Source organism: Phalaenopsis equestris, unplaced genomic scaffold (genome assembly GCF_001263595.1).
Source record: "Phalaenopsis equestris unplaced genomic scaffold, ASM126359v1 Scaffold000519, whole genome shotgun sequence".
Lineage (NCBI taxonomy): Eukaryota > Viridiplantae > Streptophyta > Magnoliopsida > Asparagales > Orchidaceae > Phalaenopsis > Phalaenopsis equestris.
In genome coordinates, this window is record NW_018164959.1 from 82,411 (window position 1) to 98,755 (window position 16,345).

The following is a 16,345-nucleotide window of genomic DNA, read 5'->3' on the forward strand; positions in this document are numbered from 1 at the left end:
ATATATATATTTATAGATACATGAAAATTTAACTGATCCACCACGGTATCGAAAAACTCAGCCGGCATATTTTCCGATACTCCGGTACTGTCGCTTCTTTTTACCCTCGAAATCTTCCTCTTCCATCTCGCTTGGGGGTCGATCACAGCGATGAAGCACGCTAAGCAAGTCTTCTACTTCATATTCCTCGCGCTCATCTTTTGCTACACCTCCCTCGCCTTCCAATCGGACGAGCTAATCTTAGACGACGAGGAGTTCATTCTCGAGGGCAGTCGCGCCCCTGAGCTTGAGCACACGATAACTAAAGTAACCCCTTCGAGTCGCCGGCGCGGGGATCTGGACTCTTCTTTAGATTCGAAGTCGGTTCAGTTCACACTTGAGCACGCCTTCGGGGATTCGGTCTATTTTCCCGCTGGAACCTTCACCGCGCGTCTTAAAACCTGGAGTCATGGTGGACAGGTGAGTTTCATTTGTGATTGATTTTCTAGGCTAGTTTCCGCTTCGTTTCGTAACAAAAGATTGGATTTTTGTCGTTCTCTTTTTGTACGGTTATCGAGCTCATTATGGTTTTCATCCAATGATATACTTGAGAAAACTTTGCTTGAACTTTAGATGCTGATGCATACAATTATGGTTTGCAGTGTTGGCATGAGTCACTCTGTATGATTCCTTTGTCTCTAATTCGCTTATTATTTTATTGAATCCGAATCTGTCACCCAAAAAATAGAGCTTAGAAAAGGAGAGAGAGAAGGTAGCACATCAATGAACAATAGAATGAGGGAATTGTGTAATCTCTTATTCATGAAATGATCCCCTATTTATAAACAAAGGGGCACAATATATGAATTTATATTCATGCTCTTACTTGAGTAGGGACTGTACATATTACTCTAAATATTTAACCCTTGTGAGCCCAATGCCTTGCTGGTCTTTGGCTCGGCCAATTGGATTTGATGATGTCGCCGGTTGGATAGATCCATCACTGCCAGTCGGTTTGCTGGCTGCGGGTCGGTAGGACTGGCCTGATTGGTTGAATTTTGCTGATCGGTAGACATGGTCCGTTCGTTAACTCTCGATCTCTACCGTGGACCTACTGTTGGTAGGGTGAAGCTAGGTCATTGGGCAGAAGATAAATCACCATAATTTGATGGTTAGTCTTCTCTTAGATGAGAGAATCCTGGTGGAATGGTCGAGACATGTGGTATTTCCTTAATGATATTGGGGGAGACGGCTGAGTGATCTTGGTATGACAGAGTCATGGTGATTAACTTCTCTCTCATATTGACTTTATCGTGATGGCAGGCTTGGACGACTCTTCCCTGTTCATTTGAATGCGCCACTTATGTTGATAGCACTTTGACCATTCTTGTGATTTAAGTGACCTTGGGGTTGCCATATCCGACCGATTATCTGGTTCGCTGATCCGCCTTTTATTGAGCCCTCTTCGTATTAGGGCATTTTCTCTTGGACTGTTAGATTTCCTCGAGATTCGTGCTAACTTTTTTTCGGGTACATATTTATTTTCGATTTATCTTTTAAGATTGAAGGAGTATCAAAGGAGAACTTCGTAAACTTAAGAGATGGGCTAGTTTAACCCAATGGATATAGTGATTTTGTTCTGGGATGTGTATTGTGTGAAGGATCCATTAATCTCATGCATCTCAACCGCCTACGTTTATCTCCTGTTAGCTCCTATACTTCTAGTTATTGCAAACTTAACTGTTATAGTATGCTAAGTTGATGTCTTCTATCGCAAGATGTAGTAGTTTATTTGTCAGGTAAAGAGGGTCTAACTAACTTCAAGAAATATAATCATTTTCCATGCTGTTAATAATTTCTCAGTAATCTTTACAATATATTTCGTCTTGATGTGCAATAATTTATCTAGCTTTTCCATTTTTTCTACTGCATGATTTCCTAGTTTGGCTCTTTTCTAATAAAATTATGCACTTGTTATGCAAGCAGTCATAGTCATGCCCCAAAACGTGATTACCCGCTATTGTCCTGCGCATCGTGCACTTCACTACACCAAATTACATTTAAGGTTACATTTTTAACTTTTCATAAAGAATTCTTCCAAGTTTAATAGTTTTCAAAATCCTACTTGCATCACTTAGAGTGCTCTGTTAATATTGGTTATACTGTCAAACTTAACAACAACAACAACATGTCTTTATTCCACTAAATTGGGTCGGCTATATGAATCATTTTTCTCAGTCGTGCTCTATTGAGTGCTATATTTTCATTTAATTTTAATAAATTAAGATCATTTTTATACAATATGCTCAGTCTTTTTAGGTTTGCCTGCCTTTCTTAGCATAAGTTGAATCTAAAGCATCTTCTCTTCTAACCAAATCATCAAATGATCGACGTTTATTGTGACAAAACCATCTAAGATGACTCTCTCTTATCTTGTTTGTCACTGGAGCTACACTAACCTTGTCACGGATATATTTATTCTGCATTTTGTCTCTAAATATCAAGCCACTCATTGACCTAAGCATTCTCATCTCAACAACACTTAACTCAGTTTTATGCTTCTTTTTAAGAGGCCAACATTCTGTGCTATAAAGCATTGCATATCTCACCACCATTATAAAATTTTTCTTCTAAGTCTAAACGGTATTTTTCTATCACAATAAGCCCGATGCATTCTTCCACTTTAACCATCCAATTTGAATTCTACTAATAAAATACCCACCTATATCAACATCACTTTGAACAATGAATCTGAGATATCTAAAACGTTCTCACCTTTTAATGATTTGATCACCCATTGTTATAACTATGCCACTAGATGTATTGCTACTTCTAAAATTACATTTCATGTATTCAATTTTAGATCTACTTAAACAAAAGCCTTCTCAATAAATCAAGTTTTTCCTGAATCCTTTCTCTAGCCTTATCCACAAGAAGGATATCATCGGCGAAAAGCATGCACCAAGGTACATCCTGCTGTGAATTTCTAGTAAGAGCATTCAAAAATAAAGCAAAAAGATGTGGCCTTAGAGACGATCCTTGATTTAATCCATCTAAAATAGGAAAAGATTTGTTTAATTCTCTTTTTGTTCGAACACAGGTAACAGCTCTGGTATATATATCTTTACTGACTTGAATATAAGTCATATCAGCGTCTTTCTTTTCTAGAACTCTCCAAAGAACTTCTCTTGGAACCTTATCGTAAGCTTTTTCTAAATAAATAAAAATCATATGTAGATTTTTCCGACTCTTTATGTACTTCTCCATCAAACCTCTCAATATATACTATCAAACGTAAGATGAATAAAAATTGAAATAAATGGAAGGTAAAACACAAAATAAGGATGTAACTACATTCAATTAGCTTCACCATCCTTACCATCATCATCATTGATAATCATGCTGGCATCATTATTATGATTATAATCATATTATCCGAAGGTCATTTTTTGGTTTGGTTTTTTCTTTTGGATGTAGGAATCAACGAGTATAAAAAGCAAAGATGGTAAAAATTGAGTAATAAAATGTGAATTGTATTGTTTTCAATTAATTTCAAAGTGTAGATACTAGCTATATTTATAGCCAACTAATTCTCCATAAAAAAATTACATGAAAAAATAAGTATGGCATAAAAATCGGAAATGTAAGATAAATTGTATATATATCTCGATAATCTTTTTGATATGACCACTCCTTATCTTAATGCTCATCTAATTTTTTTGAAAATACCCAAGAGAATATTTTTAGTTATTATTCTCTCATAAGGTTCGAGCAGCTTGAGAGAGATAAACAGAGCAAGGGAGGGAGAGAGGGTCTTTGAAAATGACCATTTGGCAATGAGCAAATAATATTTGTCGGTGATCACTAAGGTTGTCTTCAACCCAATTGATTTTGTACCCAACTCATGAAATTTTAAAGCGTAGTTACTAGCCATATATATATATATATATATATTTACATGAAAAAATGAATATGGCATAAAAATAGGAAAAGTAAGATAAATCGTATATTTCTCGATAACCATTTTGATACGACGACTCTTTATCTAAATGCTTATCTAATTTATTTGAAAATATCCAAGAGAATATTTCTAATAATTATTCTCTCATAAGGTTTGAACATCTTTTGAGAGAGAGAGAGAGAGAGGCTTTGAAATCACTAAGGCTTTGAAATCACTATTTTAACAATGAGAAAATAATTTTTGTATTTGATCACTAAGGTTGTATTCAACCCAATTGATTTTGTAGGCAACTCATGAAATTTGTTTGAACATTTTGATATGTGAAGCCCATGCTGCAATAGCCATATCAGCATATAGCTGACCTATTGGTAGTAGTAGCCACCCTTTATGATGAAGTTAGCCTGAGTTCATTGAGTAGCCACCCTCATGGTGTGGTTTGTCTTGTATTAAAAAAAAGAATTTGGTTAACTCAAATTCCAAGGCGTTACCTACCCTCCTAGTAGTGTTGTAGCTCTCAATCTAGTGTGAGCTATTGTGCACGCTACAATGCTTCTCGAGTGATGACCATTGTAAGTATTACTTGGTTCTCTTAGAGCTAGTATGACTTGATTGTCTTAGACACTGGCTCCCACTTTAAATTACTTTAACATCTATATAAATTTATTTGTCAAATTTTGCCATATTGTCCTTTATTAACATTTGTATTCTCTTTGTACTGGTAAGTTAGTTATTTTAGTTTCATGTTGGTTTAGCATTCTCCGTCTATTTATTTTTTGATTGATCAACATTCTTTTTTACTATTAAAATACTTTTAAATTTTTTGGTATATGGATGATCCTCGTAGGTACTCATTGGATGTTTTTTAGCCTCTTATAATTCTTTTAGTTACTCATACTAGTCTTCTAGGTACTTATCCCATCCATCTAGGCTTGAAAATAACCTTTGAATTTTATCCTTGGGTGGCGCTACTGAATGTTTTTTTTAAGCAAGGTCATTTGAGTAAGCATTTTTTAGCCTTGTCAATCTTTCATATTTACCTTATATTACCTATTGTATGCTATCTTATGATAGGAAAAATTGCACAATGATACTAATCTAAGTTAGAATTAAAATGACACTGGAATATGATTATAGTTTGATATTAAATTAATTTTGGAATGATGAGGCATAATGTTGTGCAATCAATATTTCTAGGATATATATTTTTTCCCAAATGGCTTGCAAAGATCTAGAATGTTTCTTATTTTATCAGATGCAAAAAACTTTCATTGGTGATGATTTTCAAAGAATAAGAAAAGAGTTTCATGATTGATCAATAAAATTCTTAATAGTTTATTTGTCCTCTCTCAATCATTCCTTCCACTGGCATTTTGTCAACGCTAAATTGTTAATTTCTCATTTACCTTTAAATTGTGAGCAATTTCCTTACCATTAGCAAAATAATGATCAAAACAACTAAATATATCCCATCGGTAGTTGGGTATTGTAATTGTAGGCTTTTTAAAGTTTGTTATGGACATCCTTTTAATATTGAAAACTACGTGACGGAGAGGTCGCCAACGGTTCTTTTGCACCTAAAAATTGGTAATCCAGAGAGGTAGAGGTGGGCTGATGACTTGGCTTCCTCTTGTTTGTAAGATTTTGGGAGCGTTAAGTATAAATATTATAAAATAGGAGAGGGACTAATGCCAAATGAATTGACTTATGCTTAATGGAATTTAATTTCTAATTGCTAGCTATATTTATAGCCATCTTAAAAATTGGAATGATAATATTAATTCTATTTATCTAGATAAGATATTTGATAAGCTAAGTCCTTATCTAATTGCTCATCACATTTATTTGACAATTTTTATTTTCTCATTGGGTTTGTGCAGCTAGGGAGGGAGGGAGGGAGGGATCCATTGTAGCTTACCAATAAGGCTTAGTCAATTCAGGCTGGAGCTAAGGTGTTAGTTATCTTGTTGGCAGCGCTCTATAAGCTCCATTTGGTGTTAATTGTGTGGGTATAGCTTAGTCTATTCAGGTTGGAGCTAATGTGATATTTATCTTGTTGGCAGTGCTCTATAGGCTTCATTTGGCGTGAATTGTGTAGGTATATCAATTATTAATTTGCTTTTCATCTCTTTTTCATATTTTGATTGATTGACATTTCTCTTCACAATCATTTCACTTCTCATCTCTTGGGTGCATGGATGGTCCTGCATGCCCATTGGTTCTTGTATTGTCTTGTTGTGGTCCCTTAGCTATTCATCTTCTCTTTTGGGCTTTGACCTGAGACGTGACCTGAGGAATTTATTCTCAAGTGAAGTTTCTGAAAAATTTCTATTAACATTATCATTTGGGCAAGCATGTTCTCTATCTTTTTCTATCTCTTACCCTCATTTCCATTACCTGTGATATGGAATCTTATGGTTGGAGTAACTGCATGCTTTGATGCCAACATGAATTAGAATAAATAGTGATTATATTGCGATGTTAAATTGTTTTTAGAGTAGGGATGGGGAACTAATACAACTTTGCAGATTTTTGTGAGAGGTTTGCAAAAAAATTTCTAGAGTTTTTCCTATGCGATCAAATGCTAACACATTCCTGGGTGATGATAAGAGGGTCAATGAAAAAAGTAAAGATTATAATGAATTGATTAACAAAATCTTAATTATATTTTTTCTGCATTCAATCCTTCTTTTGCCTGACTTATTTTCTTTGCTAATTTTTATCTAATTTAATTGCAAACAATGAGCAATTTTGTATTTATTAGTAATACATTAATAAAAAAATATAGGAATTTATTATGTCTTCTCAACCTCGCTGTAGCCAACAATTGTTATTGCAGGTTTGCTGAAATATACTCTTTGCATCTCTTTTGGTACCATAAATTGAGGAGGGGGAGGTTGTCGGTTATTCTGCTGTAGTTAATACCACACTGAGAAGAAGAGATGTGGACTGATAGTTTGGTTTATTCTTGGATATAGGAGCTGATGAGTGTAAGAAGCAGTGAGATGATAAAATAGGAGTGGGAGCCCATACCCAGTGAATTGAATTGTATTCAGTTGATTTTGAAACCTAGTTACAAGCTATATTTATAGCCTTCTAATTCCCTAATAAGAAAATTAAAAAATTATATGAAAATTCAAATAAGAAAGATAAGTCTTTTCAATTTATTAAGTTATTTGATAAGATGAGTCATCATCCAAATGCACATTTATTTGGTAACACCCAAGAAAATATTCTTAGAAATTATTCACTTTAGGCTTGGGTTGCTTGGAGAGAGAGAGAGAGAGAGGAATTTGTGGAATTTAAACTGGCATACTCTTTGATTCCTTGGAATTGGTGCATGTTTTATATCTGTCACTTGTTTTTGTAGGAATTTGTGGAATTTAAAGGAATTTAAACTGGCATACTCTTTGATTCCTTGGAATTGGTGCATGTTTTATATCTGTCACTTGTTTTTGTTGAATCTTCCTTATAGGCTTTATTTATGGAGTTAGTTTTGGTTTATTCAAAGCATCTTTGAATGATGGTCCAAATTTATACCTGTATGGCTTGTCTTGTTGAGTTTATTTTGTTTTATTCAAAATTTTTGAATGAACTCCAATTTTTGGTTTCCTTGTTGTTTGGGCTAAAATCTTGTCTAAACTTCTAAGCTTGGATTGATTTAGCATGAGTTAAGATCTCATCTTGCTCATATAATATCTTATTTCTGTTGTACATGGAGCTTGTTGACCTTGATTTGACATGATTAAATTTTTTTTTTTTTACTTAATTTTAGTCCAATTGGGTTGAATTAGGATTTTGAAAGCTTTCTGGATCATGGTTCCCTCCTTTTAAGTTCATTAGCTCCTCAAGTAGTGATGAAGCATAGATATTGTGTTAGAACAAGCCATCTAATGCAGGATAAGCCTCCAACAAAACTTTGTTTACTCGTTAGTAATTTAAACATGATAGTTCCTAAGAAGGCTACAACAATTTTAATTCTGGAAAGCAGAGTTCTTGGAAAGGGGTAGAACTGATTCTTCGAAGATCACAATTCCAAGCTTAAATATAATGAAGCACGCAGACATATTAAAGACTTGGATTTCGCTCTTTTATTGAAAGGATTGTCACATCCATCACATGGCAAGCGTAGCACAAATTCAACAAGACCTTGAAAATTATTTTGTTTTTCAGTAATATTTTCTTTCTTGACTTTCAAAAAATAGTTGGAAGGTTGTTGGGATAAGGTAGGTTGACTATCTATCTTTATTCATATGGCAAAGATGACTAAATTCAAATTAGCTGGTGTTATTTATCATTCAAGAATCAAGTCAAGTTCAAATTACTCTAACCATGGCATATTCCGCAAAACAAAACTTGATTCCAACCTCTTCCACATTTCAAGACACTCCTTATAAATCCATGCAAGGGTTGTCCTTTTATCTTTTGAATTTAAAATTTGCATTTTTTATTTTTAAGCTTTTTTATTTATGATTATTTATCCTCATGAGATTATTGAATGCTTATGTATCCAAATATTAGACATCTTGAATGGAAAAAATGAAGTTGTTTAGTTCCAATTTTCAATTCTTGTTTTACACTTTGTGGTGGAAACTTTTTCATAGTGGTTTGGTGCCTTCCCATGGTACAATTTTCTTGGTTAGAAATTGTATTTATTTTTCTATTGTATTGCTATTATCTCCTTACTCTTCTCCACTCTCTACTGAACTCTATAATCCCTTTTACAAATCCTTCTTTTCACTTAAAACCAAAAGCAATCCAAAAAATTTTAAAAAAAATTCTCTATAATGGTATCTCTCAACCACCTTTAAATTCCCGCTTTAGACTTCAAGAGCCCCAACATCCCCCATATTACCTTCCAAGATAGAGAGGGTCCGATTCCACTCCAAATCCACCACAATCTGCCTCCTCCATTAATTCTTATGTCTCCTTCATTTATTCTTATGGCTCTAATTCTTTTGAGCAACTTCCAAAAAATAATGGCCTATATCTTTTGTTTATATAATATCAATGTTAATTCCATAAGGATGCTCAACTTCTTGTTTCATTTGAGACGCAACCAAATCATTTAATTTATGCACACTAAATTTCTCTAATGTGGACATTTAATCTTACTTAATTTGCTGGAAGCCAATTTTAATTTATTTGTGTTACATTTTATTTAATTTGTATGCTATTTGTAAAACGTTCTTTTGTGAAATCATGCCATGTACTTTTCACTGAACACTCTTCATTCATGTCTCTTCAACTTTGTTTTTTTTGTTCTATTAGTTATTCTAGCAGAAAAGAACCTATTATCATAATTATTACTAATTATTCAATGCCGTTTTTATCTATCTTCATCTTCAATTTGTTCCTACCAAGTTTTTATGAGTTATTACACATATGCTACACAATTTTATTTTCGCTCAACTTCTATCTATACTATTTTTGGTCTATTCTTTCTCCTTATTAATCTTTAGTCACTAATTTTATTGACCGTTTTTGTGGGTGCATTTTCTACCTTTTTTTTTACATATCCAAACTAGTTTGGTTTATTTTTCACTACATTTTTTTGAATAGATGCCACTCCCCCCAGCTCTTTAATTTAATTATTTAAGTGTCCTTTTTTTGTTTTCTCTCATGTCTAGTTTAATGTTCTCATTTTTTCCTCACTTATCTTGCTTGGCAATGACTTTTTAATGATCAAATATTTAGATTCGTGCACCATAACTCTGCTAGTTATAATTTTATAATTTTTTAAGCCACTATGAGATTTCTTGACGTATGCTATTGAGCTTTTTAATTTTTATTGTCCACCTTTTTTTTAAAAGATGTCCTCATATGTATCAATATTTTTCTTTAAAGTTAATCTAAGAAAGTTAAATTTATCATGTTTAGATGCCACCTTTTGTTCATGTATCATTGTTTGATCACGATTATCATTACATCCATTGAAATTTCTTATGCTTTTTAGTAGCTTGTAATCTAATGTAAATCTTGCCCAAAGATATTGTCCATTTTACCAACTTTTTCAATTTTGAACTCTTTACTTGCTTAATAATATCACCTGCAACCAACATTTACTACGATATACATTTGTGAAGATAAACTATTAGTATGTCCATGATTGGTTTCAAAGGAATGGGCTTATTACTAATTATTGGAAAGGGCTCTTCTTTGGAAGTATTTAATCACTCCGTCACTATTTTTCATGCAGTAAATTTACTTTTAGATATATTACTTATTATGTGCTTTATGTATGCACTTGTTTCCTTGCATTATATTTTCATATATAAAATTTGATTTGATGTTGTATTAGTTTTGTAGTTCATGTTTAACTTATTAAGCTTTGTTGCACATCATCATATCTTTCAAGTTGATTTCGCCTGGCTGCGCTTGCAAGCTTTTATCTCATTGTTGGTGAGCGCTCTTGCTCCTCGGCACTAGTGTGTTCTATCAAGTGATCACGTCTTGCTAAGTCTTTGAGCAGCGACTTGCGAGCATTCTTATTGTTCGTCGTTCATTGTGTGGAATTACACTCTGTCACTACTTCTCATACACGACTTCCTTCAATCATGCACCCTCTGCCTCATCCACACGAACACACATCTAGATGCAGCTTTGGTAGCTGATCATACCACTACAGTGTGGTGCTCTCGTTGGTGTATTGCTCTTATTCAATCTCTTTTGTACCCACTTGGCTCAATTTTTCAGATAACCACAATACGTGGATGTTGCTACTACTTGGCTTTATAGGCCATTGATGGTCAAGGTTATAGTCGAATTGTTTGTTTTTTTTTTCAAGATAAAATGTGGATATGCTTCAACTCTAACCGTTTTATTATTTTTATTGTAAAATATTTGGTCATAACTTCTTCTTAGATTGTTGTAGAGTACACCCATTAACACGAAAACCTATCGATTGTGGCAATGAGGAAGTATCATTTGATAAAATCCTATCGTCTAATGCTATGTTGAGAGCCTTATCTTTTTTTGACATGGCCTATAATCAAAAGTTGGAGTCAACTTTGGATTGTCTTAGAGTCTGTATGTTCCTAGTTTACAGGCACAACCCTCAGGCTTACTCACACGATTATTGATCTTATTCCTTTTACGGTTATTGCTTTTGATATTCTCTTTGATGCTAGGGTGATGGGTGATCCAAAGTATCTATTTGTTGCCTTTGTTGATAAAATTTTAGTCATAGTGGAGCTAGTGGATAAGAAGTTTTAAATTTTTTCCTTCTTCAAAATGTGCGAAGCTTAAAATTAGGCTTTTTAGTGCACTTAGGGCTCTTTTTTTGTTCTTATTGATGCATTTTTTTTTTAGTTTGTCTTTTCATATAGCAATGCTTTGCTATTGCTTTGTATTGTAATTTTTTTTTAATACATAATACTAAATGTTATTTTTGCTTTTATAAAAATGTTTAACTTATGAAGAACTTTTCATCGAGTAAAAACCCAAAATAGTCTCTCGACTATTAGAAAGTGTCCAATTTAGTCACAAAGTCTTAGAATGCTCCAGTAGTCCTAGACTATTAAAAATTGTTCCAAATTGATCCTAAATCATTTTTTTCGTTAAATCTAACGGTTGTCTGCATGAATTGAAAGATATTTTTGTCTTTATATAATTACTCAAAATTTACTTGATTTGTATATTAATTTTTTAATTTATTGTAGAAAAATTATAAGTTTTAATTTACATTATTAAATCTCTTCACAACAATCTAACTTCTTTTCAAATGAATATATTTAAAATAATCAATAATTATGCAGTAAGAACTCACTGAATCTGAAATCATGTGAATTAATCTATTCAATTGAATTTTTAATTTTAATATTATTTGTTAGGGGATGTGTTTTAAAATAATTAATGTTAACTTAAAAAAAGACTAATCAATGAATTTATTTTACGGTTAAAATATTATGTATGTGAATAATAAAATTATTTGATTGATGACAAACCAATAATATTTTTACATAAATATTTTTTTTGGAATATATATATAAACATAAGATTATGTATCAATCAAACGATAATCCAACAAAAAATGTCATTTGAAAAAAAGTGATGACTGTTGTGAAGAGATTTATCATGCAAATTAAAATTTATAATTTTTCAACAACAAATAATATAACGGAAAATATGATTTAGGACCAATTTGGAGCAATTTTTAATAGTTTGGGACTAAATAGAAACATTCTAAAACTCTCGTATTAAATTGGATAATTTTTAATATTCGGGGACTATTTTTGGGCTTTTACTCAATTTTTATCACTTTAGTAGGTCCAAAACTATGGAAATAATGGTTCATGCTATTAATAAAATGAGTAATGGTGAAGGATTAGTCTTGTTTACCATCATAAAACTGTCCTTTTAAATCATTTATTTTGTTGTAAGCAATGCTGATAAATAAAAATAAATTAAGAATTGATTTCTTATTTTATTTCCCTGTTATTATCAGCATGTTATGAAGAATATTCTGAATCTAATCAAATTGACTCAATTTATGTGTGACTTTGATGCTTTAATGTGTAATCAAATGTCTATCTTTACCCCATCCAAGGTATTCATTCATTTCTAAATTAATTTCACAATTTTCATGTTATTGTAGTTGTAAGTTTAAAGAAGAATATTTTTTTGATTTTTTATCAAAGTCACAGGTTGATTCTCGAATTGTTCTTATAATGCCACCACTGTTAAAAAAAAATTCAGGGTGTGAAATTTACAAAATCAACCAATGAACAGATGATATTCTTAATCTGCAAATATCCCTGAAAATTGGGAAAAAATAAGAATGATTTACTATTTCATCGGCTCCTCTTTTTTCGATGGTTTTCATATATCTTTCTCTTGCACTTTCAAGAGACAAAGATGTCGTTTAAGCAAACAGAAGGCAATTAAAATAGAAAAGAAAAGTAATGATGCAAAAAATTAATAGCTATTATTTTCCTTAGATATCCTATGTTTCTCCTTAGGATCCCAAATGGCCATGGTGATGACAATTCCCCTTCAGAAAACATAATCCTTTAGCCAAACTGGAGCTTTCCTTGTTTGATATTTGTACTTTTTGGTTCGCTCTAAATGTTGCTCTTGTTGAATGGTGATGCAGGGTGTTGTGCCGCAATATTTGCCTCAGACTGGTTTGGTCCAGGCAAAGGAGAGACCGACCAGTCCTTTCAGGCATGGGCTTCTCTCCAATTTGGAGCGGGGTCCACTCTTCTTTATATATACATGTCATTTCTTTTTGTTTAGGTTAGTTTTTTTTGCATATTTTTCATGTCGGGATAGCAGTCAGTGTCTCCAGATTTCTCCTTCTAGAGCTATATTCAAATGTGGGTGGTGCTCCGACTGTAGCTCGTCTGAGGTGTTGATTTTCTTCCAAAAGTCCAATTGTGCTCCGGCTATAGCTCATTCCTGAAAGAGTCTTTATTTTCCCCAGCTCCATTGCCACATTTCCTTGCTGCAGTCTTGCAAAACAACACTTTACTGTTCCTGTACCCACAAACCTCCATTGCTTTTCCCAACCATTCCTACCACCCTTAACTGCCTCTACTGCTACCACCTAGTCGTCCACCCCTTCACCTCGCCGCCGTCAGCCCCCAAACAGTACACATCTGCTGTTTGTTTAGTTATTTTCTGCTGTTCCTCATTCCCACACCTGCAGCCACCCACCCTTTCTCGCCCCAATCACAACCACAACGTACCACTTCCCTGACACCCCTATGCTCCAACTTGCAGGATCTCACCTCTTCCCATCGCCACTACTTGTTGCCACTCCACTGCAGTCCCCCATTCCAACCTGCAACCCTCGAACATCAGCTAATCATCGTCCTTCCATCCCGCATAACCATCTGTCTTCACCATTAGCTGACAACCCTAGTCAAGGGAGTGTTGTGTTTGTTGTTGTTATTTCCCTTTCAATATTTTGTTGTATTACCTATTAACCTTCCAGTAATAATATTGTTTGCTTCGTATTGTTAATTTCGGTATCATTTGGTATCAAAACTAGCTCAGCCTTAGTTCTATGATAGTGTTCTAGCACTCTCCTACAACCAACCCTAACTCCACTCAAATTTTTTTTTCCTACCTTACATCACCTGTACACACCTCCCTTCCAGCTGCCCACACCCCAACCCTTATCACGTCGCCAAGGAGACAATTATCGAAACTTGATCAGGATTTTAGCATGGATGGGATGCAGCGGGAATTCTGTCGAGTGCTATAATGGCTCGCTGAACTAGTAGAAAGGACCTAGGAAGAGTCACCGTCGAGCATGGTGGTGAGTTTTGACAAGGAGAGAGAGAAACATCTGAATCCCTTCCGACCGCGATGTTTTGAGATACATTATCAGAGGAGCCGAGTGATGAAATGTTTATTACAGGATATAGAGATGAAGTGTCTGTTAGAGGATATAGAGGAAGTGCATGCTAGAGGATATATAGATGAAGTACCTGCTAGAGGGTACCGAGGCTCAGGAGTGAAAATGGACTTACTAGATTTCAAGGGGAAAATGAATCCATATATTTTATAGACCGGCTGCAGACCGTTGTGAGGGCCTTTGAATATAAGGAGATGTGATGTCTGAAAGGTGAAACTAGCTGCTATCAAAATGAAGAAGTGTATCTTGTTGTGGTGGGAGAACCTGAAGAGGGAGAGAAATAGAGGATGGAACAAGATTACTACTTGGGAGAAGATGTAAAGAGAATTGCAGTGACAATATCTACCTCCATCAACCGTCAGAATCTTTGCTTTAGGCTCCACTACTTGCAGCAGACGAAACTATCAATAGAGTACACCTTGGAATTCATACAGCTTAAGCTGAAATGTAATTTGACAAAGCCAGAGGAGCACATGATAATTAGGTATTTGGGAGGTCTGAAACTCGCCATTAGCAACATGGTTCAACTACAATCATATTGGACTTTGGGTGACGTTCAGACTTGACACTAAATGTGGAGGGACAACCGAAGCAGAGCAGACACCCACAACCATTCAGAAAACCACCGACAGATGGAAACATCAATAGGAGCACATCTAAGACATTTGAGAAGTTTGATCAGGAAAATGATAGAGTTATCTAGAGTGAGAAGAAGTCTGAGAAGATCAACACGTTTACTACCGCCTGCTAGGAAATGTTTTAGATGCTATGCGTTTGGACACATCATTTTCAGTTGACCAGTGAGCCGAGTTGTGTTCTTCATCAAGAAGGGTGCACTGAAGGAAGTTAGCAACGAAGAGATAACTGAAAGCAAGAGCAACTATCAACTTCTACCGGATGAGGGTGAGATGTTTGTGATTTGACTGGTCCTACAGAGGGATCAACAGTGGCTTTGATAAAACTTATTCCACACCTGATGTATTATAAAAGGGAAATATATGCAGTCTCATCGTCGATGGAGGTAGCAACAAGAATGCGACGTCTACACAGATGACGAACAAGTTGAGCATTATTACTCATTGGCATTTCTAGCCATACTCCCTAATGTGATTGAAGTGAAAGAACAATGTCAACATTAACAATGCCTTGTGGAGTTCTTAATCGGGGATTAGTTACAGGATCAGGTTTGGTGTGATGTGGTGCCCATGGATGTTTGTCACCTTTTGTTAGGGAGACCGTGATAGTTTGATCGCCAAACTCAGCATTACAAATTCTAGAACACCTACTCCTTCACTAAAGATGGCAAGCACATAGTCCTATCTTCTGCAGGGTTCGAAATTACATGTGTTCTTGCCAGTACAAAAGTGCCAATTGGATCAGTTTTCGCTATGACATAGGACATCGAGATAGAAGAGCCAGTTATAGACACAAGCTAGCTAGTATAGAGAGAGTTTCAGGACATCCAGTTTGATAGTTTACCGCCATGGCCGCCATCGTTTTAGAAGATTCAAGCTGCCCTCAATTAAGATCAGGTTGAGCCAACCTTGTTTTACTATGGGAGGATTTAACAGAACATACATAACATGAAGTCCCAGCTCGTTTCAGTAGCGTACTCCCAGAAGGTTGGGTGGTTATGGATGTATGCTCACAAATGAAAAAAATTTCTCGGGTGTTTTAGAGGATAGTGCATTCGCCAGTGGGAACTGGGAGCATCTCGGGTCACAGCTGAAGATCCTTCAATCCTGGGAGGTTACCACAACCCAACCACCTTTAACACGAAAACAAAAGTTTTGACGACTGAGGTCAAAGCTCTCCCAACATTGGGAAACTGACGTGGAGCGTTCACACCCCAAACACAACGAGTGCCGCGATAGTTGCGCTGGATCGGCTCTGTCTAGGCATAGGATCGACTGCCCTTCCATGCATGGGCTTTCCTCTTATTTGCAGGGTGGTCCACTCTTCTTGAGCCCATGTCTATAAATATGTTATTTCTTTGTTAGGCCAATACTTTTTGCATATGTTTTTTTGTTGTGATAGCCGTCGGC

General features: G+C 34.9%; 1 protein-coding gene across 1 annotated transcript in view; it reads left to right on the forward strand.

The window, feature by feature from the left end:
• The first annotated feature begins 27 nt into the window (after window positions 1–27).
• LOC110028657 (ER membrane protein complex subunit 10) overlaps window positions 28–16,345 on the forward strand; it is a 65,766-nt gene continuing 49,448 nt past the window's right edge. The window contains exon 1 of the mRNA XM_020730597.1: window positions 28–459. Coding sequence (XP_020586256.1) covers window positions 151–459 — 309 coding nt within the window. The 5' untranslated portion in view covers window positions 28–150. The remainder of the gene's footprint in view (window positions 460–16,345) is intronic.